This window comes from Sturnira hondurensis, unplaced genomic scaffold, assembly GCF_014824575.4.
Source record: "Sturnira hondurensis isolate 20B ecotype Veracruz unplaced genomic scaffold, ASM1482457v3 Scaffold0022766, whole genome shotgun sequence".
NCBI classification, from domain to species: Eukaryota; Metazoa; Chordata; class Mammalia; order Chiroptera; family Phyllostomidae; genus Sturnira; species Sturnira hondurensis.
This window is the reverse complement of record NW_028095397.1, coordinates 1,627,144-1,652,418: the sequence shown is the minus strand read 5'-3', so window position 1 is coordinate 1,652,418 and position 25,275 is coordinate 1,627,144. Positions and strand designations below refer to the sequence as shown.

The 25,275-nt window shown below is 57.2% G+C and overlaps 2 protein-coding genes across 4 annotated transcripts in view; both read left to right on the top strand.

Annotated features, from left to right (window-relative positions):
- PDE5A (phosphodiesterase 5A) overlaps positions 1 to 1,693 on the top strand; it is a 71,243-nt gene extending 69,550 nt beyond the window's left edge. For all 3 annotated transcript variants that reach the window (XM_037036285.1, XM_037036287.1, XM_037036286.1), the window contains exon 21: positions 1,169 to 1,693. In XM_037036285.1, coding sequence (XP_036892180.1) covers positions 1,169 to 1,306 — 138 coding nt within the window. In that variant the 3' untranslated portion in view covers positions 1,307 to 1,693. The remainder of the gene's footprint in view (positions 1 to 1,168) is intronic.
- A 12,966-nt stretch (positions 1,694 to 14,659) lies between these two features.
- On the top strand, positions 14,660 to 17,494 carry FABP2 (fatty acid binding protein 2). Its single transcript, XM_037036288.1, has 4 exons — positions 14,660 to 14,889; positions 15,716 to 15,888; positions 16,726 to 16,833; positions 17,225 to 17,494. The coding sequence occupies exons 1-4, from the start codon at positions 14,823 to 14,825 to the stop codon at positions 17,273 to 17,275; spliced, it is 399 nt and encodes a 132-aa protein (XP_036892183.1). The 5' UTR covers positions 14,660 to 14,822; the 3' UTR covers positions 17,276 to 17,494.
- Positions 17,495 to 25,275: the final 7,781 nt, after the last annotated feature.

Genomic DNA, 25,275 nt, shown 5'->3' with positions numbered 1-25,275 from the left:
AGGAGAAGCAGAAAGACAGATAAAATGACCTATGATCCCACTGCCGTCACCTAAAGAAGCAGAATGACCTTCTGGAGGGCAGGCCCCTTGTAGCACAGCCCCCCCCCATACACACACACCGAGGAGAGTGTCCTAGGAACCCATCTGAACCCGTGTGTCAGCAGGCACTGTTGTGAGAGGCCGCATCTGTCTCTGGGACAGTGGTGAACGGTTTTTGATGACTCTTGACCCATTTCGTGATGGGTGACTGATGGGCACACCTGCCCACACTGAGCTGAGTGTTCAGCAGTTTTTGACCAAAACAGCGTGACCCTCATGCCCCACCCTCCCTATTCACCCAACTTGCTCCAAGTGACTTTGTTTTCCCAGATGAGAAAAAGTCCTCAAAGGGAAACATTTTGCCCATGTGTAAGAGGTGAAACAGAAGAATGGCAGAAGCACTAAAAGGCACCAAAATTAATGAGTTCAAAAGCTGTTTGCAGCAGTGGAAAAACCATCCAATAGGTGTATTACATCAGATGGAGAGGACTTTGAAGGGGAAGTTTGAACACACGAGAATGAATACTCAATTCTTGATAATAAATTCCAGTGTGGCACCCCCCCACCCCCTTGCATGCACTCTGACATTTTCATAGTTTTCCTTTTTACGGACATTGCAGGCGGCAGTCCGCAACATCTCACAGTGCCCACCTTTCCGTGCGGACCTTGCTCCGCGCCGCACACAGCCAAGACTGAGGTGGAGTAGCAACACCAACCACCGCGCCGCCGTGTGGCGTTTAACTCAATGTTTCTCTATTGTGAAGGAAGCTGCAGTGGACCTCTCTCGTCTCAGGATGTAGGGCGCTGTAGTTGCTGAACGGCAATGAATTCATAACAGAGCGTTACGAATTCATCTGTATAGATATCTTGGATAAAAAAATTTGATTCCAGCGCACGGTGTGAAACCCTTTTATGGAAAAGCTGGAAAGCAGAGGCAGCCGGTCCAGTTGCACGAAGGGAGAGACACCTGCACCAGGCGAGGGTGGAACGAGCGGCCTCCCGGCAGAGCGGCTCCGGCAGGCCCGGGCCCCAGCCCCGCTGGGGGGCAGCGTGGCCGGGTGGAGCGGGGCGGCTCCAGCCTCCCCGTGGCAACTCCCCCACCCCCACCGTCTCGCCCCCCCCTCCACAGGCGCTGACCCACGTGTCCCAGGACTGCTTCCCGCTGCTGGACGGCTGCCGGAAGAACAGGCAGAAGTGGCAGGCCCTCGCGGAGCAGCAGGAGAAGACCTGGGCAAATGGCGCCGGCGGCCAGGCCCCGCGGAGCTGACGTCCAGGGGCGCGTGCCCTGCCCACCGGACACGGCCAGGCTGCGTGGGCCCCTTCCGGCACTGCATGGGTGTGTTTGCACAGCTTTTGAGAGCACAGTGGGGACTTCCGGTCTTCGGGGCAGTTCCTCATCTCCGTGTCTGTGTTTGGCGCCACTGAGCGGAAGACCCACGGGCCCGCTGTCAGCACGGGGCCCACAGGCGCTGTGGGTGTCTGCGCTCTGCAAGTGGGAGCTGCATTCTGGCCCTCGGGTTGGTTGGCTGTACTTGGGAATATTGGATAATGAGTTTTGTGGTTTCAGAATTGCCAGTCTTTCAAAATGTTTAAACTCTTTAAAATAAGGTCGGAGAAAATTGAATATATTTTGGGACATGTGAAGCCTTCCTAGGGTAGAGAAAAACTGGGCTGAGGGGATTTTAAGGGGAAGGGGGCATAATAATAATACAATATGCCCCCTCCCCTTAAATGTATTATGTGTTATGTCAACATAATTGGTCAACAATGTATTATGTTACAAAAAAAGTTAAAACTCGAAACAAATGGGAAGTACTATAAGGCAGAACGGTAAACAAAAGGTATTTTGTGGATCATCGCTGATTTATCGAGGGGCAGGTGTGACCCAGAAACGTCGGTGGCTCCGCTCCTCTTCTGCACAGTTCCCTCGTGGGCAAGAGCTGACGTGCGCTCCTGCACCCAGGCTGTCTGGGTCCGGGAAGCAGAGGAGGAGGCAGGCAGCTGCTTCCGGAAAGGGAAGCCTGCCCAGATGCGTGGAAGTGTTGGGCTTGAGCAGGGAGACGGGCATTTGCTTGATTTGTTAACCACCTCCCTCACCACCCAAAAACTCTGTTTCTATCACGGGCTCGGACAGAACAGCTCTGGGGGACGTGGGAATGCAGCACCGTCAAGGCCTTCCACCGAAACACATTTCCACTTGTATCGTTTTTTCTCAACTGCTAAACTCCAGCATGCTTCTTGGGCTTTTAAGATTCTGGGTGAGTATGTGTATCTTGAGATACTGTGTCTTTATTCTTGCCATTCAGATAAAAAAAAAAGGCAAAACAAACTGTGTGGCCCTCACTCTGCGGTGAGAGAGGCCAGCCTAGAAAGTTACCGACTGCGAAGGCTGTGTGGGATTGTCACATGCTTGGATTTCCGGGACGTCATTCTGTGTCTGTTTCCTGTCACACAGATGAGATCTGTAAGGCTGCCTCTTGGTGGCAGCGGTGTGCAAATCGCAGGCTGTCACTGAGGTCACTGTGTGCGCAGTGCCGCGCACCTGCCGCACACCTGTGCTTCCTCGGAACAGCGCCGCGTGAAGAGCAGCAGCCGCTGATGGCCGTCCGCGCGACACTGAGACCCGCGCCACGCGCTCTGCGGTCGCTTGCTTCCGCAGTTGTTCCGGCCTCTCCGGCACACGTCGCTGCGGCTCCACACGACAGAGTAGACTCTGCCCCGGGGATTCATTCGTGCGCGTGTCTTGTTCACAAGTAAAAAGACACACTTAGATAAAGGATGGTGTGGTTTGCCGTAGGTAGTGGTTGACTTGACTTCACCAGTTTAGAAATGAGAAGCCAGGCGAGGCCACGCCTGCATGTTTCAGTTCGCACAGAAGAAGAGCTGCTCCTGAGGCCTGGTCAGCTGGCTCACGTGATGCTAAGTTTTAGGAAAATCATTCCAATCCACGGATTGACATCTGGTACGTGGGCACAAATCGCAGTTTCTGTTCTCACACAAATATTTTCTGTCCAGTGTCTTTGTAAGCTGGAAATGCGCACATACACACAGGGGCGGGGGGCAAAGATGGCTGCAGTCATTGCACGGAGACAGGACGGAACAGGACGGAAAAAACGGCGGCACAGGAGTGAGCTCTGCTCCAGCGTCACCCCTGGAGGGCTGCCTTGGCCTCCCCTGTGAACGACCCTCGCAGTCTGAGCCCCCACAGCCCCCACCCCTCGCCCAGCCCCCTGTGGGGCCGCCCGGCCTTCTGCCCTTCCCAGCGCTGCCCTGGCCGCCCCGCTCCTGCCTAGGGGCATGTGGGTCACAGGCTCTGGGCACCAGGACCAGCCCAAGGAGTCACATGTGGGCAAAGCCTCGGTCTTCACGGAGGGCGTCCCAGAAAGCCACCCCTTTGTCAGCCCTGGTGGGCCCTGGACACCACCGTCCGGACGCAACATGGGACTACACAGCATGGCGACCTCGTCCCACATGTCACCTCTGACACCGAGTTTCCAAGACTGAGAAAGCAGAGCCTCACGCGCATGTCACCGTGAGTGTGAGAGTCAGAGCCCTGTGAGCACCAGCCTGAAGAGCGAGCCCTGCCGACGATGTGCTCCCCGCGAGCCCTCTGTTCTGAAGATGGCCCCTCCGTCACTGTGGCGGCCACGGGAGGGGCAGGAAAATGAGCGGAAATGCTGGGCTCTGGGGGAAGCTGACAGGGGCAGACTCCTGCCTCGAAGCAAGTGCCTCTGGGTTCAGCACAGAGCGCGGGCAGCGGGCGCACCCCAGTCTGACCGGGAGCGTCCCTGTGTCTCACCAGACTGTCCCCTGGCCCAGCACTGCTTTGGTCCGTTTTCACAACATCGGTTTCCCGGGGCGGGGGGAAGGGGGGGGTGGAAGTGTGCCTGCCACCCTGTGCTGTGACAGCTGTCGTTCAGCAGGGCAGTGTGACTCAGTGCTGTCCCAGACACACACAGGCCCACTTCCAGCAGCGCCCTTGGTGCGGGGTGGCCGGCTCAGCCCCAGAGACGGGCACCGCCTGGGCGCACAGTTTCAGCCAGCCGGCAGCACAGGCCAGGCACTCAGCAGCCCTGCACCAAGCCAGCCACCTTACTGTGAAAACAGAGGTACGGATAAGTCACGCTGCTTTCATCTGTGACAGTTTCCCATGGACCCCTGTCCCTGGAACTTAGTAAGACTCTGCTAGTGACCACCCTGTCCCCTCAGGAGTACAGTGCTCAGACCCTGGGGACGCCCCTGGCGGGGAGGCACTGTGGCACCGTGGCGGGTCTCGAGGATGGAGGGATTCAATCTCACTTCGCCCATCCATGTCCTTCTCAAAATTAAACAAGCCTGTGTAAGCGTGTCTGAATGATGCTGTCAAAAGCCATGTAAATAGTTGAAAATACAAATTTCTATTACAGTTTCAGGAGAGAAAACCTGAACCATCACTAGCCACTGTCAGTGTCTATTTGTATTATGATACCTTTTCAATACATTTGAACAGAGTTTCTGGCACTATTTTTGTACTAGCGTGAAGGCGTCCTGTGCACAGTGTGTTCGGCTCTCAAGCCGCTGCACTTCATCGTGACCGTGGGTGTCTCACCCTCCCCCTGCCCGCCCTGAGCAGCACATCAGAGACCAGTCACTTCAAAGGACATTCATGTGGGCAGTCCCACGCAGCCGGGGCCGGTCGGGGCGCAGACCCTCACCTGCTGGTCGCGAAGCACGTGTCTCTGTGCTTTGTGAAAATAAAAAGAGTGGACACCAGGTGTGAGTGAGGTGTGGTTCTTAGCAGGCGTTGAGTCTGAGGCAGAGAGTGGGCCAGTGAAGCTCAGAGCGAGCTACCGCCCAACACGCGCACCTGGAGCCGCTGGGCGGGTTTCGGAGCCCACGCTTACTCCACGCGGCTCTCTGGTTAAGTTTTCATTGTAAGAGGCCCCAAGTCCATTCTCATGGGCTCAAGGGGGCCACGCAGAAGCTCGGAGACAGGCTGGTTGGGTGAGCTCGGGTTTCATGGGGCAGCAGCGCCTTCCAGGGCTGCACAGCTGGTGGCAGGAGGTGGGATTCGGCGCAGGGCTCCTCCCCGTTAGGTTTCCCACTAGAGGTGCCCCCTTCGTGTGGGGTAGAACCCCTAAGCCCAGCCCAACCCACAGAGCTGAGGGCAAACACCACCACCGCCCATAACGCCGTGTTGCAGGCTCTCTGACCAGAGAGCACCGGATGTTTAGGGAAGCAATCCTCCCGGACTGGGTTCAAACAATGCCTGAGAACTGCTTTTTAAAGAGTTGTACTAGCAAAAGAAAAGTAAGTGGGAAAAAATCAATGGAGAATTAAGACTGACTTACGGCCCCTCATCCGGCGGTCGTTTCTCCAGCGAGCGCTGACTGCCCACCCGAGTGTCTGACTGAGGGCCACTGTCCCACCCACGGGGACCCCGTTCCTCTCACAGCAGACAAGCCCCTGCCCCACTTCCCCGTTCTTGCTCTCAATGGTGCTGCCTCCTGGTCACACGGCCCATGCGTGGCGTGTGCGGGTGTTGGGGGGCGGCATGAACAGAAACCCCGTCAATGTACAGCGATCACGCTCTGATTTTAAGCTACACTTGGCCTCAAGGAAAAGCTATGTGTTTCCAGTTCACAGACCGTTTGTTCAGGATAGAAATCCACAAGATTTACAAATGGAATCAAATTACTAATCATTTGCACCAGAACACGCCTGCCTCGCTGAATGGCTTGTGTGATTCCCCTCTGTGGTGTGTGTGTGTGTGTGCACAAGTGTGTAAGATCCCCAGCAACCCCAATGGCACATGCTGGACCCCTCTCTCTGCACCACCGGATAGGGCCGAGTGGCGGGGGAAGTGGGGAGCGCCCACCGGGCCTGGCCGTGGCACCTCCCCAGTCTCTCAGTGCCCCAGAGACTGGTTTTGGAACTGCATTTCACTTCCCATCAGCTTCCCCTGAGCCCATGGGAGTGTTTTTAGCCTTTAGATGACCCCAATCCAGCACATTCTTGTACGAAACAAGCTTCCCCTTTCCCAGCCAGCTCTGTGCACGTCACCAATTCCCTGGCCCAGCTCACGGCCCGGCTGAGGGGGGGACAGGTTGAGACTTGGCAAACCCCAGCCCAGCCCAGCCCTGCCCTCTCCAGCAAGGACGACAGGGGTCATTGCCAAGGATGCCTGTGAGCCTGGGGAATAGGGAGCAGGCTGCCTGGGCAGTGAAGGCAGGACCATGACGGATGGTTATTCCTTCTGGCTCTGGAAGCCGCGGCTGCTCTCTGGTGCTCCTGGCTCCCCCCAAGCCTCCTGGGGAACGGGGTTGGTTCTCCTCGTTCTACCGTCCCCTTGACACCCATGCTCCCCCCCTCCCAGCCTCCCAACCTTTGTTCCTGTCCTTAGAAGGCACTCAGCAAATACTGAGAGGGAGACTACATTTCCATCCTTTCCCACTTGACACAAAATGCAGTTTTTTATACAGAAGGAGAAGGAAACCCCAGTGAAGGACAACAGAAAAACCAACACAACATATTTAGTGATTCTCAGTTGGACAAGAGCCAAAATTTAGGGTGAAACAGCAAACTGAATTAAACAAATTTTCAGACAGAATACTCGTTCCCACCCTGGCTGGCATAGCTCAGTGGATTGAGCGCGGGCCTGTGAACCACACGATCGCGGTTCGATTCCCAGTCAGGGCACATGCCTGGGTTGCAGGCGAGTTCCCAGCAGGGGACTCATACAGAGTTCCCAGAGAGGCAATCACACATTGATACTTCTCTCCTTCCCTTCCCCTCTAAAGATAAATAAGTAAAAATATAAAAAAAAAATACTCGTTCCCTACCACAAAGAGTAAGTCCAAAGAGTAAGCTACCAGGCCAACGCTAACAAATCGGTAAGCACTCGTGCAGCCCGTGGGCGGGGTTTTGCTGCATTGCTGGGAACCGAGGCGTCTTCACGGCATCTAGAGGCCAAGGATCTTGTGGCCAGAACAAGATTTACATGTAAAATAAACAAGCAAACAAATGCTGATGTTCATCCACAAAACAGCTGGTTCCCCGCCAGGCTCAGGCTGGGCAAACTCCACGGGCAGGTCTCAGGGGCTTCGTGACCCACGCCAGGGCAAGGGCAGGAGTGGACGGCACATAGTCCAAACCTGGGGGCTGCAGGCGGCTCCCTGAAGGATGTGGCCCCTGGTTGAACCTGCGATCTGAGAACGGCGCATCAGTCAAGGAAGCACCGGGGGGTGGGGGGCGGCAGCTGCAGCACTGCCCACTCTAAAGGCCAGTTCTCGCCCAGGGCCTGACCTCCAGGTGGTACGGACAGACGCAGGACAGAGGCAGATGCAAGGGCAGGAAGCACAGATCTGAGTCAGCGCCCATTTCTCTGTACACCCCACCATCGGACAGAAAGGGGACAGAGCTGCAGGAAGCCTGGAAGTGGCACTTCAGCGATCGGAGTGACACTTCCACTGAGAGACTCCAGCAGGTCTGACCCAAAGACTCCTGGAAGATCTGGTTCTCGCTCTCGCTCTCGCTTTCGTTAGGGGGCTTCCTGCCTCGACAAAAGCACGCAGGGTCCCTCTGCACTGGGCGAGCCCCAAGGGCCAGGCGAGCCCAGGACGCAGCAGCGTCAGTTGTGGCCGCAAGGACAGCCACCACAGGGGGCTTAGCAGTTCCTCCCGCTGACCATCTGCTTGTCCCCAGGAAGAGACAGCCACCTCCCGGAGGGGCTGTGCCAGACCAGGAGGGAGTGGGCTGGCCTCAGCCTCCCAGGAGGCAGGTTCCAGTGGGCACTGTGGCCCTGTCCTGCGGGGTCTGGCGCCCACCCCAGCACCCGCCCCAACCCTACAGGGACAGACCCCTGCATTCCAGGCCCCTGGCCTGCAGACTGTCAACCCTTCGGCCCACAGATGCATCCCTCCCAGCACCGCCCTGACCTGGGGGGCCGCCTGGCTCAGTGGGGGGAGAAACACCCAACCTAAGTGAGGGACAGAGCTGAAGGCCAGTCCAGGTCCCGACCTCATCCGACCTCAGCGAAACACAGGTCAGGGGCTTCCCCTGCCAGTCACTGACGAGTCCTGACACCCTGGCCCACTTCCAGGTGTCTCCCAAGGGCGCACCCTGCTACAGCCCCATTCCACTGTTTACAAGAGGGGCAGCTAAGAGGGACTTTATTTGGTTATTCTTTGTACCATATGCGTGAGATGTACTCTTTTACATCAATGCGCATGTTAATAGAAGTACTAGGAAAAGTGTACATGTTTCTTGAATTTCTGTCTTATCCTTTGCAAGAAGTTTGCCAGAAACATGAACTTCACGATACGTGCTCACTTTCACCTGCAGCCCTGGGGCCACAGTCCCCTGGCCGCCCTCCGTGGGGGCTGTGCCTCTCCTCACAGCACCACCACCAGCCCACCAGCAGTCTCCACGTGTTTTGGGAGAGCGGCGCGGTGCCACACGCAATCCCCCTCCTGCGTCCACCTTGTGCGGGTCACTCTGACAGAGCAGGGCTGGGGTTCCAGAGGCCATGTGCCGTGGGCTAAGACAACTTTTTGGACTGGAACTCATTCAAATCCCAACTATGCTGCCCCAAGCAGGCATGGTCCTGTGGGGTCCTCCTGCCAGTGGCCAGCACGTCACGGCTGAGTTTACGGAGCTGGACGCTGCGCAGGCTGGGCACAGTGAGCAAGGCCACTGAGGTGACCAAAGCTGACCACTGACTGGAGACCACGGGGCGCGTCACAGAACAGCACCCCGAGTGAACTCAGAAGGGAGTGCCCCCATTTGCTCCTGGTTTCACAAATCAGCCAAAGGTTCCTTTCCTGGTCTCAGAGAGTTATCTGTGACCCTTGGCACAGTAATAATTCTGTATGGTGTAAACTAAACAGATAACAAAAATTCATTGAGTAAATTGCCCCTTGAAAGCACCAGCTAAAAAAAAAAGGTGAAAATAAGTTTCACACAAACCTACAGTGCCCACAAGGCCATGCCTGTGTCCTCTACAGGAGTCCCACGCACTCCTCTGTTGACAGTCACCCCCCCTTCACCCCGGGGCCCCGAAGGGTCAGGGACACGCCCCTCTGAGAGGAGCTGACAGCTGCCTGGCAGGAAGGCCCTTCCTTTTTCCCTGAAGGACACCAGGGTCACGACCTCCCAGCAAACCAGCAGAGATGGTGAGGGAGCCGACCCCATGGTGGAACCTGCAGAGTAGGGGGCTTGCAGAGAAGGCACGGGGCTGATGTGACCAGCTTTCCGGGACGTTTCTAGCAGGAGAGCAGGTGCTGTGGCCCCTCATAGGACAGACCCCGTGCTGGGGCCGATGCGGGGCGGCGGACCACCTGGGCATCCATTCCCTTTGCACCTGGCAAGTCCTCAGCTCCCAGGTGAAGCTGGTGTAGCCCCGGCCTTCGCAGACTGTCTTTATTTGCCCTCACACGCAGCCCAGCACATGAAGGGTGGCAGTGGGGGTGGCACTAGGTAACTGTAACCAAACTGACGATGGCGACCACTCCAGCAGCGTGCAGAGCTCAGGTCCACGTGAGCAGTGGGACCCAGAGACGTGCTCTAGGGACCAGGGACACAGGCTGCTCAAGACGAGCCTCGGGACTCAGGCTGCAAGTGTGCCCTGCACTTGACTGTCTTGATGCGACTTTGGTGCCTTGCTCACCTCACTTTCCACATTCATAGTTATTTTAAACCAGTATTTCACTAAAACGTTGTTCATCTTGGGCGCTGAGTTCTGCCTACCCGCCCCCCAATTCTGCACTCAAGGTGTGGGCCTCCCTAGCTGCCCCCAGTCCTGCACCTGACTGAGGGGCACAGGTGACAAAGTCTGAGCCTCCCTGTGCGCGCTGGAGCCAGGGACAGCACAGAGGTGGGTGACTGTGCAGGTCCTCTGACAGTGGGTCAAAGCATGGAAGGGAAGGACGAGACGGGAACTAGAGGCAGGAATGTCAGCCTGGGGTCATTCAGCCAGCATCCTGTGTGGGAGGAGGGTGGAGGGCTGCCTGGAGGCGGTGGCTTCGGGATACACTGCAGAGGGACAGGAACTCAGGAGCATGGGCAGTGATCACGTGCAGGGAAGGCCTGCTCCTGTGGGGTGGGAGATGAGGACCAGAGCAAGTCAAGGGGTCACCCCTGGACCACCAACCCCCCAGTCCTCCAGGGAGAGGCAGGAATGCTCGCCATGCACGCTCTTGCCAGGAGACCACTGGGGGCCTGCAGCCAGAACTCAACTCGGGGTGGCAGGGACAAGCAGCCCTGAGGGAGGGAAGAGCAGTGTCCCATGACACAGCAGACAGACCACTTCTAAATGTTGAACTGAAACCGCGACCTCAACATTGAAGACACCCGGGGCCTCAAGGTCCTGCTGGGGAACTTGCCTGGTACAGCCTCCAGGAAGAAGGGGCCTCAGAAAGACTGGCGCACTGTGCCAACCCACACACTCGGCCACACCCCTCCCCCCAGGCCCTGGGAAGACACCCTGGGGGCTGCTGCATTTTCCTGGGGCCAGGGATAAACCTCCCCCAGTGACAGATGCAGGGGAGGATGGGTTGCATTGTCCCTAAACTCCCTACCTGGGCTTGTTCCACTGGGGTTGAGGAGGGTGGCTGGAGACATGAAGGGATCAGCAGAGAGACAGGGAGGGCCACTTAAATCACCAGAGAGAGTGAGTCCACCTAAAGCGACCTCTGCCCTGAACAGGCAGAGACGTCAGGAGCCGACTGCTGCTGCAAAGGAGAGCGGCACGCTGCTTGGGGGGAAAGGTCGGCATCCCCTAAGGTGGCTTAGGGGCCTTATCTGTGCTTCAAAGGCCCCAACGGTCCCCCTCCCGTGCAGAAGAGCTGGCTGCAGAGAGAATGCTGCACCCTGACACGGCACTCAGGGCCTGGCGGGCACTAGCCTGTCTTGCCCGCCGGCGCCTGGGCCTGCTCAGCTGCCCTGCTTCCCCCCAGTGCACGGGCACGCCCTGAGTCCTCAGCAGGCTGCAGGCAGCCCTCCAGGCCTCTCCTGTGCTTGGCGCTGAATGAAGGTGTGTGCACAGCAAACATCAGTGAGTGCACAAACGCGCACACATATGTACACTGGCATGCACATGTGCGTGAGTGTGCACACACATACCCACAGGCCTTCCCCTGGAAGAACCCTGGACAAATGTAACAGTAACTACGGCCATTTGGTAGGAGTAGGGGCCCTCGATTAATTTTTTTCTTTAAGCCTTTCAACATTGTCTAACTTACGTGCATTCACTGCTCCTTAACTTATAATTCTGAATTTTTCTTAATGATGTAAGGAGTATTTAATAAAGTGAGAGCGTGTTAAGACAGCTGGCCATTTTTCCCGTGTTTATGAAACAACAGCTGTACTGTGAGTCCCCGTAAACACTCTGCCGGCCAGACGGCCTCGAGACCAGCGGTCTGCATTGAACTTCCTCCTGGGCAGCCTGCAAACCGGTGCCTCCATTCGGCAGCGCAGCAGGCAGGGCCCGGCGTCGCCACGGTGACCTCTGGGACCAGAGTGGAAAGCAGGGGCCCCTGTTCCCTGTTCCGCACGCAGCCTGTTAGCTCCTCGCGTGCCGCGCCTGCCGCAGAGACTCGGGCAACGGCGCTCTCACTGGGGAGCACGCGCTTGCCTGGCCCGTGCCTTCTACACCCCTTGTCGTCTCTGCCCTGGACCCGGAGTCTCTTGGGGAAACCAGCGGGGTGGCCGGCCGCCCCCGTCGGTGGAGCATGCGTGCGGGAGGGTTGTGGTGCTGCGAGTCTTGGCCACACGCAGGGGGAGGCGGGCGAGGCCGGCTTCTGGGTAGTTGCATTCAGCTGCTTCCTGAAGGCTGAGTGGGTGTCCGCGGGGTGAGGGAGGGTTTCCAGGCAGAGCAGTGGTCAGGGTGGGAGGGGGAGCACAGCTTCAGCGCAGGGAAAGGTGGGGGGTCTCCTCACTGGGGAAGCATCTGGATCCGAAGGAGAGGGAGTGGAGCAGGCTGGGCCCCAGTCTGGGAGGGGAAAGAGGCAACTGCAATTCTCTTCACGCGGGGGGCTGATGCCGGGGGCTGACACCGGGGACACAGTGAAGGATGGCGGGGGACGGGTGGCCCGGGGGCAGCCTGTGGCCCGTCACAGAAGGCAGGACGGTGGGGATGACTGATCGATCGCAGGCTGCAGCCCTGGATATGCGCAGACAAAACGTGGAGGTGACGAGGGTCAGGGACTGTGAGGCCAACGTGACAAGCAGTCGTCCACGTGGACTTGGAGGTCGCCCAGGGCAACGGCAGGGCGCTGGCTGGCAGGGGCCCAGCTGTCAGTGATTGATGACTGATAGCAGCTGACTGGGCACAGACGGAGAGCGCGGCACATGAGGCAAGGGGCAGACCACGGGAGGGCACAGGCTGGAAGGCGGTGCCCAAGTGGACCTGGGCTCAGGCGAAAAGGTTTTCTTAAAAAGAAACAAAAGGCAAAACACAAAATTTAAGAGAGACCACACACAGCCCCACCCTCCATGTGGGGGGGGGCCAGGAGCAGAGCACCCTCCCTGACATCGTCTGCGGGCCCTGGGCCCCCAGGGACAGACCCAAGTCACAAAGGCCAGGAGGTAGAGGGGTCCCTGGACTGACCCACGGAAGTTGTGAGCTGGCCCTCTCCTTGTCAATGAATGAGCAGCAGCAAGGGCCCCCCTGCCCCCCACTGCCCACAGCTCTGTGGTCTTTGGGGAAGAAACCTGACCTGCCCTCCCAGGTTCAGACCCTGAGACCTACCAGGTCTCCATTCCTAACTGCAGCGGCTGGGTGCTCCCCTGTGCGCCTCGGAGGCCCCACACACGCTCCTCCTGAGCGAGTGCCCCCATGTGTGGATAAATCAGCCAGCCTGGGCCTGAAAAGCAGGGTTCGGGAATTCTGTTGAAGGCCTGAAAACACGGTTTTCTGTAAGTGGCAGTTTAGAAACTGCTCTAGAACCACTCCCCCTCCTCCGGACAAGGGGGCAGAAGGGCTGCCATCGTCTCTGGAATCTGACCTGGGAGGAGCTTGAGATGTGAGTCTCCAGACTTCGGGATGATGCCGGTGTCTCCCTGGTACTGTGACCGGGCGGTTTTTGTCTCCTAGGGGTGACCCTGAGACCTCTGCAAGGTCGCTGCACTGAAGGCAGCTCGGGGGCAGGGGGTGAGGGCGTGTGTGGCACAGGGCAGGTGGCTGGGCCTGAGCACCAGAGGGCAGCATGCTGGGAGCATGAGATGGGGTCACATTAGTATGTGTACACATTAGTATGTGTACGCCCTGGGGACATGGTGGGGACGGAAGGGGCTGCAGGTTCAAGCAGGAGCACTGGCAGCCGTGTCCCTGGAGGGACAGGACGGGTCAGGGGCCAGCCTAGTGGGTGCTGGCCACTCCCCTCCCCTCGGGGCTGACACCCACCGCCTTGCCAAACGCCCCCTCGAGGAAACAAAAGGCGGGGCAGCTGCACCCAAAGTGTGTGTCCAGAGAGCACAGTCAAATGGAACCCCGTACGTGTTCCCTTCAAAGGTGTCGGGGCGCCCTTCCTCTGGGCCCAAAGGGACTTGCGGGCGGGCCAGCGGGGCTTCTCCACGGATGTAACAGTGACAGCGACAGTAACAGGTTCTCACAAGAATCATCGCTTTTCTCTCAGGCTGGTTGATAACCACACGTCGCTCTGCACACCAGGCACACGGCTCTCCCCCGGCCGCTGGGCCTGGCGCTTCAGGCCTGCGCTGGGGAGAGAGACGCTGAGCCCCTCCCTGTGACCCTTGGGCCCCTCGTGCTGCAGCCCCCCCCTCCACACAGGGCGTCTCCGAGACTGGCTGCCGGTGGTAGGCCTCGCCTGCAGAACCCAGGAGCGGTGCTAATGAACCCCACGCCAAAGTCTGGCTCCCGTGTCCTTTGTGCACGGCAGGGGTTTGAAGCTCCCGCCCCCTCGTGGGGGTCTGCAGGCGGCCCAGCCTCACTGCTGCCTCTCAGGAGCTCCCTCAGGGGCCATCGCCCTCCAAGACACTGCGCCTGCCCTGCACGTCATGCTCTGCCAGGGGCTGTTCACCCAGACTCCCTGCAGCCCCGCAACACGAGGCAGCGCCACCCCAGAAAAATGAACCCCTCTCGGTCTCCATGCCGCACGGACTCTGGCCTTGCAGCCGTGTTCTACCAGAAAGCCTCGAGGGCGAGGTGGCTGCTCTTGGAAAAGTGAAAGGCTGTTAACACTCGCACTTCCCAGACGTTACCTGGAGCGTGCTCCGAATTATCTTATCTCCAGTACAGTGTACCCTCTGAACTCATGAGCAATAAAGGAAATCTATCTTCAGACAGTACGCGTTCTAATTCTTTTTAAAAAAATCTTAAGTTTTTTATTTATTTATCTATAGAGGGGAAGGGAAGGAGAGAGGGAGAGAAACATCAATGTATGGTTGCCTCTCATGCGTCCCCTGCTGGGAACTGGACTGCAACCCAGACATGTGCCCTGACTGGGAATCGAACTGTGGTTGTTTGGTTCCCAGGCCTGCGCTCAATCCACTGAGCTACACCAGCCAGGGCGCGTTCTAATTCTTGAAACAAATGTGCCCACAAACAAATCGTAGTTCAAGAAGTGTATGCTTAGCATGTTGCAATTCAGTTCAATTTCAGAAGAGGAACTAAGAAATTTGTAGGAAGAAAAACCGGCCTGGCCTTCTGTGTATTCGGGCACCTCTTGAACTTCGAACTTCCACATCACAGCACAAGTCAAGGCTATGATAAAAAGCAGGATAAATTCCCAAGGACGGCCCTGGGTCTTGGACTTCCTAGAGGCTGACTCTGCTGCGGACCAACCATGGCGTTCAATGGGACTTGGAAGATAGACCAGAATGAGAACTACGACAAGTTCATGGAAAAAATGGGTAAGCACTTCATCTTTAGTGGTTCCTTCTTTTGCTTCTGACGGGCATCTTCCTAACCCCCTCAACACCCCGGGGCTGAGGCAGCGCCCCTGCTGCCGCATGAGGTACTGAATAAGGAGGCTGAGCCCCCTCCCCTCTGGGGTGAGAACCCTCTGAAACAGCCTCAGGCGAACGTGCAGTTTCCAAAGGAGGTTTTAACCGATTTTAACATCTACACCAATTCTCTGGCAGCGCATTCGCTGCACAAGACGGGCGAAAAAGTTCTGTCGTTACCACAGAATACAAATCTGCTTCCATGGTAACCCACAGTTCCGAGATTCTAAGTGCAAACATCTGGAATTTGCACATTCTCCCATGACGAGCCTGACTGTAAAGATGGCGAACTGTCGCATTTTTGTGACAGAATTGCCACAGAAAGCAAAGAGAATTGTGAAGTTCAACATTTAACACCATCACGGAAGGCGAAGGTGCGGTGAGAAAAGAGCACCGCGCAGGCAGAATTACAGTGGGGCACCCTCATAAACAAATGGATGGCTTAACTCCACTTGTCCTGTCTGGAATTCGGCTTACTTAACTCTGAAACAAAAAGTTTCATAACTGTACCAGAAGTACTTGGTTCTAAGATTCTATAATTTTATGCTTCCTTTAATTTTTCTTAAATTCTGGAAAATGTGCCCTTTCTGAGTTGGAGCTTGAACTTTCCTACAGAAGCAACCTGAATGCTCTTGTGCAAAGGATGTGCTCCGAGCCCCCTGCCCCGTACCAACAAGCAGTCAACACAGGGCGGCGGCCCTGACTCTGCGGCCCCGCTGTCTCCCCTCTGCAGGCATCAACATGGTGAAGAGGAAGCTGGCAGCCCGTGACAACCTGAAACTGACGATCACACAAGAAGGGAACAAGTTCACAGTCAAAGAATCAAGCACTTTCCGGAACACCGAAATCGTGTTTGAGCTTGGTGTTGCTTTTAATTACAGCCTGGCGGACGGAACTGAACTCAGTGTGAGCACTTTTTATAAGCAATGCATCCCTGATTTTTCTGTGCAATACAGCTGAAATGATCTCTGCTTTCTGTCGCTGGGTGGTGGGATTAGTGTGGGTCTCCTCCACTTATGAGCTTATCCACAGTATACATCACACAAGCTGGCAGAGCATTTAAACGGTTTTGTTTTCATACACATCTGTATGGAACCTGGGCTGAATATAAGAATTAGGAAAAAACCCTTTCAATGACTGTGTATAGGTCCATTCATAAAGTAAAGCTTGGTGTTTTCAAGTTCAGGCAGCTGTCAGCAACAAAAACTTGCACTTCTCTAACCTAAACATAACAGGCATTCGATAAACATAATTGAAATGATAACATGACTGACGAAATTAGTGAATGAATGGGTGGTCTAATGCTACAGGGGGGTCACACCTTCTAATGTTCACCATACTAAATTTTAGGGGACCATATGTTTCAACAGATTTTTTTAAAAAACTTTTTTGTCCTCAGAATTTTTCTAGTTAAATTATATGTTTGCAATGACACTTAAACTGTTAAATATTTTATCAGTTTTGACCTTTAAAAATTGCTGTAACAATTGCCTGAGTTTAAGGCAGCAGTATCCTACGACACCTGGGGCGCAGGGGAGGGAGACACTGGCCCCACAGAGCCCAGGCCAGCCCGGGGCCTGGTCCCGACCCCCGCCCCGGGACTGCACGTGGCTGTGGGCTGCTTCCCCATTGCAACCCCCACTTCTCAGGGGCACCTGCGGGTGAGAGGGGCCCCTCCGCATAGCTCAGTGACACATGCAGACCCGAAAAACGCTCTTTTCTCACTTTGTTATTTTCGCACAGGGGACCTGGAACCTGGAGGAGGGTAAACTTGTCGGAAAATTCAAACGGGTGGACAACGGAAACGAGCTGAACACCGTCCGCGAGGTCGCCGGCGGCGAGATGGTGCAGGTGAGCTGTTCGACCTGCGTGGCTGCCCCACACCCAGAAAGACGACATAATATGACGTTATTTTCCTGGTGGCTGAGGTCCGTCTTCAGTAAACAGACCACTACTTCTTGCATAAAGCCTCTGATTTAATACACAGAGGTCTTTGCAGATGCCTGTGTACTGAGGAGAGCCTATGGGCAGGCCAAGCACACTGAGGCCGACTTGGACTGACGTGCGGCTCACACCAGAGCTGGTTTTAATGTCCTGCCCCTGTACGAAGGGGCACTTTCGAGTTTGAGAAAAAATACTGAACTCATTTGGAAGCTATAGTGATAGCACGTAAATCTACTCTGATCTTCTCAATTCAGCCATGAGTCTTACTGCTGAACTCCCGTCTGTGAACATCTTTCAGACTTACGTGTACGAGGGAGTCGAGGCCAAGAGGATCTTCAAGAAGGAGTGAGCGCTGCCCGGGGGCTCAGCCCAGAGCCAGCGGGCATGAGGCCGCCCTGCCCACCACAGCACTACTGACCAACTCGTCCTCTCGGCAGTGGCCACGGGCTGACATTCCAGTGTCACCAAAGTGAAAGAAGTGAAACCTAATTCGGACTGAACCTGGCTTACATTCTCTAAGACGTTCATCAGCGTTCTAAAGAATTTGTGACCTGTTTTAAAACAGATAAGTAAATATTGTCCCTCCATTGCTGTACAAGTAGTCTCTCCTTAAAAAAAAAAAAAGCTATGTGGCACGAACTTGTGCATCAATAGACTGTTTAGGGTTTTTTTGCACACATTTAGGAAACTAAAAACGAAGACCACATTGGGGGGGGGCTTTAAAGTCTTGCAGTGGTTTTTAAAATATTCATTAGCCAAGTATATTACAAAAACTACATATCCAACCAGAAAATGCAGGGATGGGGAAAGGGAACAGAAATGAGCCCCACGTGAGCCCCAACCAGAGCTGGTCAGGACTCAGATTCAGCACACCCAACCCCGGTCACTGTCTTGGGGGACCTGTGCCCCCCCCCACATCACTGAGGCTGCATGGGAGGACCCAAAGGACGTGCACCTGGGAGAAGTGAAGCCCGTCCCCACCCGTCCCTGATGCCCAGGCCTGTACGAGAAGCTTCACACACACTTTTGGCTCCCCCTGCCCCTGCTCCAGACAGTGCACTGGCACTTAGCCACAGAATGAGTCCCCTCCATGCCAGCCCCTCCTCAGGGGCGTGGCCAGGAGCTGGGGCGCAAACCACCTCCTCTGCTCAGAGTAGCACTGTGAAGTTGCCTGACAGCAGGGGGAACAACTGGGGGGGGTAACTTTTTACAACTTTGTCTCCATACACTTTTTGCTCTGAGCGCCTCTTCACACAGACGAAGGTCACGGCGTTTGCTCAGCTCCCACTGTGACCAGGCACTGTCCCGACTACCCTGTGTGTGGCCAACATGCTAGGACATGGGAGGGAGAGATCTGAGTGCGAGACATCAGTGAGCAGACTAGAGAATCTTGTGCAAAGCAAGAAGTTGAGTCCACTGTTCCTTCATAACGTCACTGAAAACTTCGCGTAGGAAACAGTCGTATTTAGATCTCCACGTGCTCTCTTTAGACGTGAAGGTTCAAAGTGTGCCCACCTCTCTAACTTCACCTTCCTGCGTGTCTGAAATGCGGGAACGGCGGCACACTGGTCTGCCGGCCTATCTGACGCTGGCAGGGGGCCGGCTGAGTGCAGGAGATGAAGGCGGGCCTGGACCACCAGTCCGGGACAGCAGGGTCTGTGCTATTGCCCAGCCCACTAGAAATGAAGCGTCTTAAGAAGAAGCGCCCCCTCACTCCCCCGTGGCACCCCAGAGAGGCGCCCCAAAGCAGCGCTCCGGATGTTCCAGGCTCGCCTGGAAGACGGCGGCCCCCCACGGCTCAGGTCGGTCTCTGTTTCTGGCCCCACTGTGAGCTCACTGTCTCCACAACCTGCCCGATCCAGGGTGACATGCCCGCTATGGGTTAGGGCTGGAGAGCAGCCTGCCACTTGCTAAGTGGCTGCCACTGCTATGACCCCTCCTTGGGAAGCTGACCTTGGCATCAGGCCAACCCAGCTGATCCGTGGAGGGCGCCGGCCAGGGCAGCCGGCCTCACGCAGCCTGGCCAGTGCGTGGGTACTGGTGAAGGGGCACCCGCGCTGCCTGAACCCAGGACTGCCGCTCCTTGGAGAGTCTGCATGTGGAAAACAGCAGTCGTCAGCAGGAGGAAAAGAGTTTGAAGGGGACAGGCTGGGCAGGCAGTGCAGGAAGGTCACGAGTGTGCCACCACGCACAGGCAGAACCTGGGCCGAGAGTATACGATGGGCAGTTAGGAGCCGCCAGGGTAGAAAGCACTGAAATGCTTACACATGGAACATGGTGTCTGGGGCGTGCTTTAAAATGCTCCCCCCACCACCCAGTGGGGGAACAGAGGGAGGGACAGAGGGAGGGACAGACGAGGCAAGACTGGCCACAGCTGGCAACCGTCACAGCCCTTGGAGAGTGCCGACACACAACGGGTCCCCTGGGTAACAAGCAGGGATGCGACGGTTCAGCACCTTTTCTCCCTGAGTTGGTACTTGAGATTTCTCTGTAACAAACATCCAGTACACACATATGTGACTCAAGAGGCCAAGTACGCCCCGTCCCTTCCTCACTGTGACCTTGTTCTGAGTCCCCACCGTCTCTCCCCGGATTCCTAGACTGAAAAGACCTCCCACCTCTACGCCCCCTCCTCCAGCCTCAGCCTCCAACACAGCAGCCAGGGAGACCTTCAAACGGTGGCCTGAGCTCACGTCCCCCTCTGTCTGCACAGAGCACTGCCTGTCTCCCCGTGAGCCCAGGGGACAGCAAGGGCCCTCCCGGTGGCGGCAGGCCCACACAGTCAGGCCCCCCAGCCCCTGTCTGACAGTCGGCAGTGTCTGGGGGAAGAATGCTCCAAGGAGAAAGCAGCCTGGAGCAAAGCCCAAGGTCAGGAGCAGGCGGAGAAATGTGGTGTGCAAGGAGTGGCTGGCCGGGGTCCCCCAGACCCCCAGAACTGACCGGAAATGAGCACAAAGTCTGGGAAATGCAGGCGGACTCCCCCTCCTGGCCCGTGGGGACATGTGGGAAACAGACCGGGCATGGGGTCACACACACTCCCACCTACTATCCCAAATTCCAGGGCCAGGCCTCAGTCGTCCTCTCTCAGGAAACGGGGACAAAGGCGGTGTTCTTCCCAGGCTGCTGTCAATGGGGGCATTGCAGACAGAACACCCACACGATGCCCGGCATGAAGCCCACACTCAGTACACAGAGTGACTCCCACCTGCGCCCTTCTCTCACAGAGAGAGCGGAGCACAGTCTGTCTGAATGCCAGGAAGTCTCCTGTGAGGCTGCCCTGGCCACCGAGCCACACGGAGCTTCTGCCCCGGGCGGCCACCTGCTCTCCACAGCGCTGGCGTGAGACTGCCACCTGCTGGTCCAGCCCAGGAGCGCATCCAAAGCATCCAGGTGGGAGGGAAAGCTCCCTGGGCTGGGCAGTGCTCCCAGGAAGTCGGCCACACTGTGTGGGGCAGTAGGACGATTCACCCAAGGCTTCCTCAGCCCCAACTCCCCACCTAAACAGCAGTGACATAAAGATCCCTTTCCGCCCCCCCACAGCTCCCCACAGCGGCGCCCCTTTATTCACTCACACAGCGCTGTGCACCAGGCGGTAGGCCCCCGGGACCACCCTCAGGCCACCAGCTGGAAGAGCCATCATTGGAGACTCGATGGCAAGTGACACAGACAGTGGCAGGAGATGAGGAAAGTCCGGGATGAGGGGCACATGATTCGAAGAGTATTGAGAGGCCTTCTCTCAGCCTCCTGAATGCCCACTGAGAACTCCTCTAGAATGAGAGGTCCCTGGAGGCCGCTTTCAGTGACATCTGCACCACCAGGAAGAGAAGAGGGGACCGGACCTGGGTCCATCGTCAGTGGGCAGGGCCTTGTGGAGGGAGAGGCAGGAGGGGGTAGAAGTCCCGGGTGGGCGAGGAAGCTCTCCCGTGTCTCCACCCAGTCCCAAGGCCACGTCCGCAGAGCAGAAGAGGCGTGACTCGTTTCTTCCAGACAGTTCCCATGCAGGACCACACTCACCTGGGCGAGGACCTGAGCACCAGCCAGCAGTGCTCTCCCGCCGATCAAAAAGAAACAAACCGGAAGTGCCTTACGGAAAGGAGCATCTGTTTACTGCCATTTCTTGATTTGGCTTCTGGTGATTTTTTAAACTAGAGAGCAAGATAAGAAGCACATCAAAGGCCATAAACGTGACCCAGAATGTCCTCGCTTACACACACCCCGAGAAAGACCTGAGTGAGACTGGTACTTTACTTCCCACCCAGGCGCCCGGAGTGGCCGCCCCACGTCCCCACTGCGCAGGGAGCTCGCCAGCATCACGCCGCATCCTGTGCTCAGCCTGCTCACCTGCCCGCCACAGCCTGTGAGCACGCCAAGGGCACGGCCAGTCTTTGGTCTGTACACCTCGCGTCCCTCTGACACACACATAGGGCACGGCGATCACTGCAGCTGAGTGAACCCCCGGGGCCTGCGGGAGCCTGCACCTCAGCAAGCCAGCCCCGCCACCCGTGCTGCTTGCTGAGCACTACCCACCGAAGCTCCGCTGCCGAGGCGAGCCCCGCTGCGCCCCATCCATCCCCCATCCTGTGCTGAGCCAGGTCTCCCATGGGCTGACCTGAAGTCAGTGGTGGGAGAGGCAAAGCTGTGTGTCCCCATGGAGCGGGGGATCCAGCCTGGGCGAGGACCTGGAGGTGGGCTGTCTGACACTGAGCCGGTACAAACCCGGGTCAGGGACGGGGTGGGGGAGGGCGTGCGGGACACAACAGAGAAGGAGCAGGACCCTTGCAGATGCACGTGTAGCGTCGTCAGTTTGCTTCCATTGGCCTCTTCTTCCCAACACACAGTCACAGGGGCCTGGCCTGGACTCCAGGAGGCCCAACACACGCTTAAGATTCTTTTCATCCCTATGTGGTTCTCAGGACCTGCAAAACCTCCAAAAATATAACCAAAAGGCTCTCAAATGCAAGAAGAAAACTACGAACTGTAGGTAAACAAGTGTTTCGTGGACAAAGCACAGCAGTAATTCTGATGGAGTCGGTGTAACTCCCACGACCTCCCAGGCGCACGCAGTGGGCCAGACACTGCTCGGAGCGCTCCGTGAGCATCAGCTCATGCCAGCCCTCACCAGCCCACACCCTGAGAACTGGTGCTCCACCTCCAGGAGCAGCCGGGGCAGCCGAGCAAGAGGTCGTGCACCTTGTCCAGTGACAGCGCCCAGTTAGTGGCTGGGCCAGGACTTGAACCCTGCCTGCCTGGTTCTAGACTGTATGTTCTCAAGTCCAGATTCAATTTCATGATCACGCATCATTTTGAATTGTTCTTTTGAACAAGCATCAGCAAACGTTAACTGAACAGTTTTTACATGTGGATGCTGATCCACGTGGCAGAGACTCAAGACTGGGTGAGACAGCAGCCCCTGGGCTCACGGGGGCCCACGGACCGCACGCACAGGACAGAGGGAGGAGCACCTTCAACAGCACGGTGCTGGGGAGAAAGCAGCGCCAGGAATGGGGACATGAAGTGCCAGGGTGACAAAGTGACCAGGCTCTACTGGCCGCTCAAGGAACTACCCAGCGTGGGTGACGTCTGAGCAGCAGGAAGCTGGAGGAGCGAGGAAGTGAGCCATCCTGAGCACGTGTCACATGATTCTGGGCAGAGAGGAGCCTGGCACGGCCAGGGGGCACCGGCAGGCGGCAAGGCCCCATGGCCACACTGGTGAGCGGCACTCTCGCCGGGGCCGGGCGGGCAGGCACAGGCACGAGGTGGCAGGACCCAGGAGCACGGCCCCGTCTACTGCACACAGGAACTTGTGCAGGGCTGGTTTGGGAGGTGACGGTGCTCAAAACATCAGAGACTTACTCGTCCCAGTTTCTAAAGTCAACGGGCTGTTTGCCACGCCCCGCAGTCACTGCGCTTTGCAGCTGGTGGGCAGAATACACCCCGCGGTGGGTAGGTCCACGGTTCACGGTGCCCTCCCAGTCCCCTGTTTTCTTCCTGGCCCCCCTCGAGGACAGGGGTGTTGGGATTTTCGGCTCTCCCTGTGGAACTGTCCATTTACCCGGTCAGTTCTGTCCACGTCTCCTTCACAGACTCTGACAACCTCACTCTGGGCAGCTCCTGCTCAATGTCCCTGTGGAGGGACAAGGCTGCCCAGCAGCCACAGTGAACACGGGTCCCCTTTGGACATGGCGCCCCCTGCATTCCAGCAAGACGCCCACAGTCACGAAGGGGAAGCCTGGCCTCCGGGGACCGCACAGCCCAAAGGCAGACCGAAGGCGCCCTCGCGACCACTGCAGCCCCACAGGGAGGGCCTCGTGCCTGGGCGCTCGGGGGGGGGGGAGGCACCGAGGCGCCCAGCCTGCCTCCTTTATTTCCTACCGTGCTTCCAAACCCTTCCCTCCCAACTCCTCAGTCACGTATTTTCATTAGGGAAGTCCGGAAAATGCGGAAAAGCACAAAGACTAAAAGGGCCCGTGGCCCCATCTCCCGGGGGTGGCCGTGGCTGGCGTTCCTCACACTCCCGCAGAGTCCAGTCCGCGTGAGTGTTTCATCCGTGGCAGCTGCCGACTGCCATCCCCTTATGTCACACTGTTAGTCAGGGTCGCACCTACAAATACTGGCACCTCCACCCTGGGAAGCCTCTTAGGTAATTTCCTGCCCCGTGCTGACTCACCTGCAGTCTCCACCCTCGGCGACCGTCCCTCCAACACCCTTCAATGAGAGGAAACAGGTGGTTTGCCCTGTTGATGAGCATAATGATAGTTCAAGGTTATGGGTTTCCACATCTTTGTCATTGACGCTTGCCTTCCAATTTAGTAACCTTTGCCCTACTGAGTGGTTTTAAACTTTAAAAAGCAGCAAAATGCCTCATTTTAAAATGAAATCTTCCATGACACCCTGAAATGTGAGATAAACAAGACCAAGCTCTCCCAGCTGAGGTCTGGGCGGGGGCAGCTTGTGCACGGCCAGTCCCACGGGGCCTTCGCACCCCCCCGCCCGGCACTGTGGTGCCAGCCCACAGGGCGCTGGAATGTGCCCCGAGGTTGTCGGGCGAAAGCACACGTCACCTTGCTCAGAAGGCCCCTGTGAGATGCTCAGCGCCAACACTGCCATCAAAATCAAGGACAAACTACTCTGGATTCAGGCGAGCCACCCCAGGTGAGACCCAGGTCACCACTCCCAGGACCCTGGCAGGCCATCCCAGAGGCGACCTTAGTAAGGACCCCTGGGCCACTCCCCAGGCGCTGAGGCGGACACACTGACGGAGCAGACAGCTTTTCCCAAGGCCACAGAGCAAGAAACTTCGCTTCCACCTACCGTCCCCCCGAAAACCTTCCCCTGCACGAGGCCGCCCCTTCCTTCCCGTTTACTGCAAGGCTGCCCGAAGCCTGTTGGGCCCTGCCTCCCACCGGGCCCCCAGTGGGCCGCCCCTCTAACAGGGCCCCACTCTCAGGCACCTGGCCTCGAACTGCCTTCTCAGCAGGTCGGGCACGGCCTGGACACCCTCGCACCAGCTCCCCACGCCTGGGCCACGCGAGCTGACCGCGCTGACTTCCGGCCGGGTTCCATCTGGGCCGTTGGCCGGAACAAAAACTCCCAAGTTTTGCTGTTGTCAGTGGAGCGCCTGGTGGACCGCCTCCAGAAAGTGGGTCTGTGACCAAGCAAACAAGGTCACTCATCTCTTTTTGGTGCCTTAACCGGACACAGAAGCTCAAGGGCTGGGCCTGCTCAGTACAGACATCAGACGGGAACTTTCCCTTTGCACTGGGAACAGGCGTGGTGCTGGGCCTGTTTGGGGCAGCGAGCTGGGGCAGTAAGGCAGCCCCATCGCATGGTCTGACTCCACGGGCAGCGCCCTCCCGCTGCTCGTGGGGTCACAGGTGGTCTCAGCAAGGGCTCTTAGGGAGGGGACACTCGCCAAATCACGAGACGTTACGTGTGGCTCACAAGCCACCCCTGTGGCTCCCCTAGCTGGCTGCCAAAGACCAAACGTTACCTACGGGTAGACCAAACACCTGGACTGAGCTGGCCCGGTAACAAAACCAAGCCTTACAGCCACTAAGGCGGTGGTAAGGCCTGGTCCACTTCAGGGTTTCACCATCTGTTCTGCTCCTGCAGGCTGTCAGCAGTGCGTGGAGGGTGGGGACCTGCAGGGGCCAACACAGCAGGTGACAAGACTCACCACCCCCAACCCGCTGGGTCACACACGAGTGCCTTTCTGAGCTTATCCATGAACCACACCGGTCTTTTCATCGCATGTGATAACAAGGCATGTGAAGCTTCCCACCTGCATAGCTAGTGTGGGCTGATTCCTGACACTGCTGCCGCCAGGTGCTCCGCCTCACATGCCAGCAG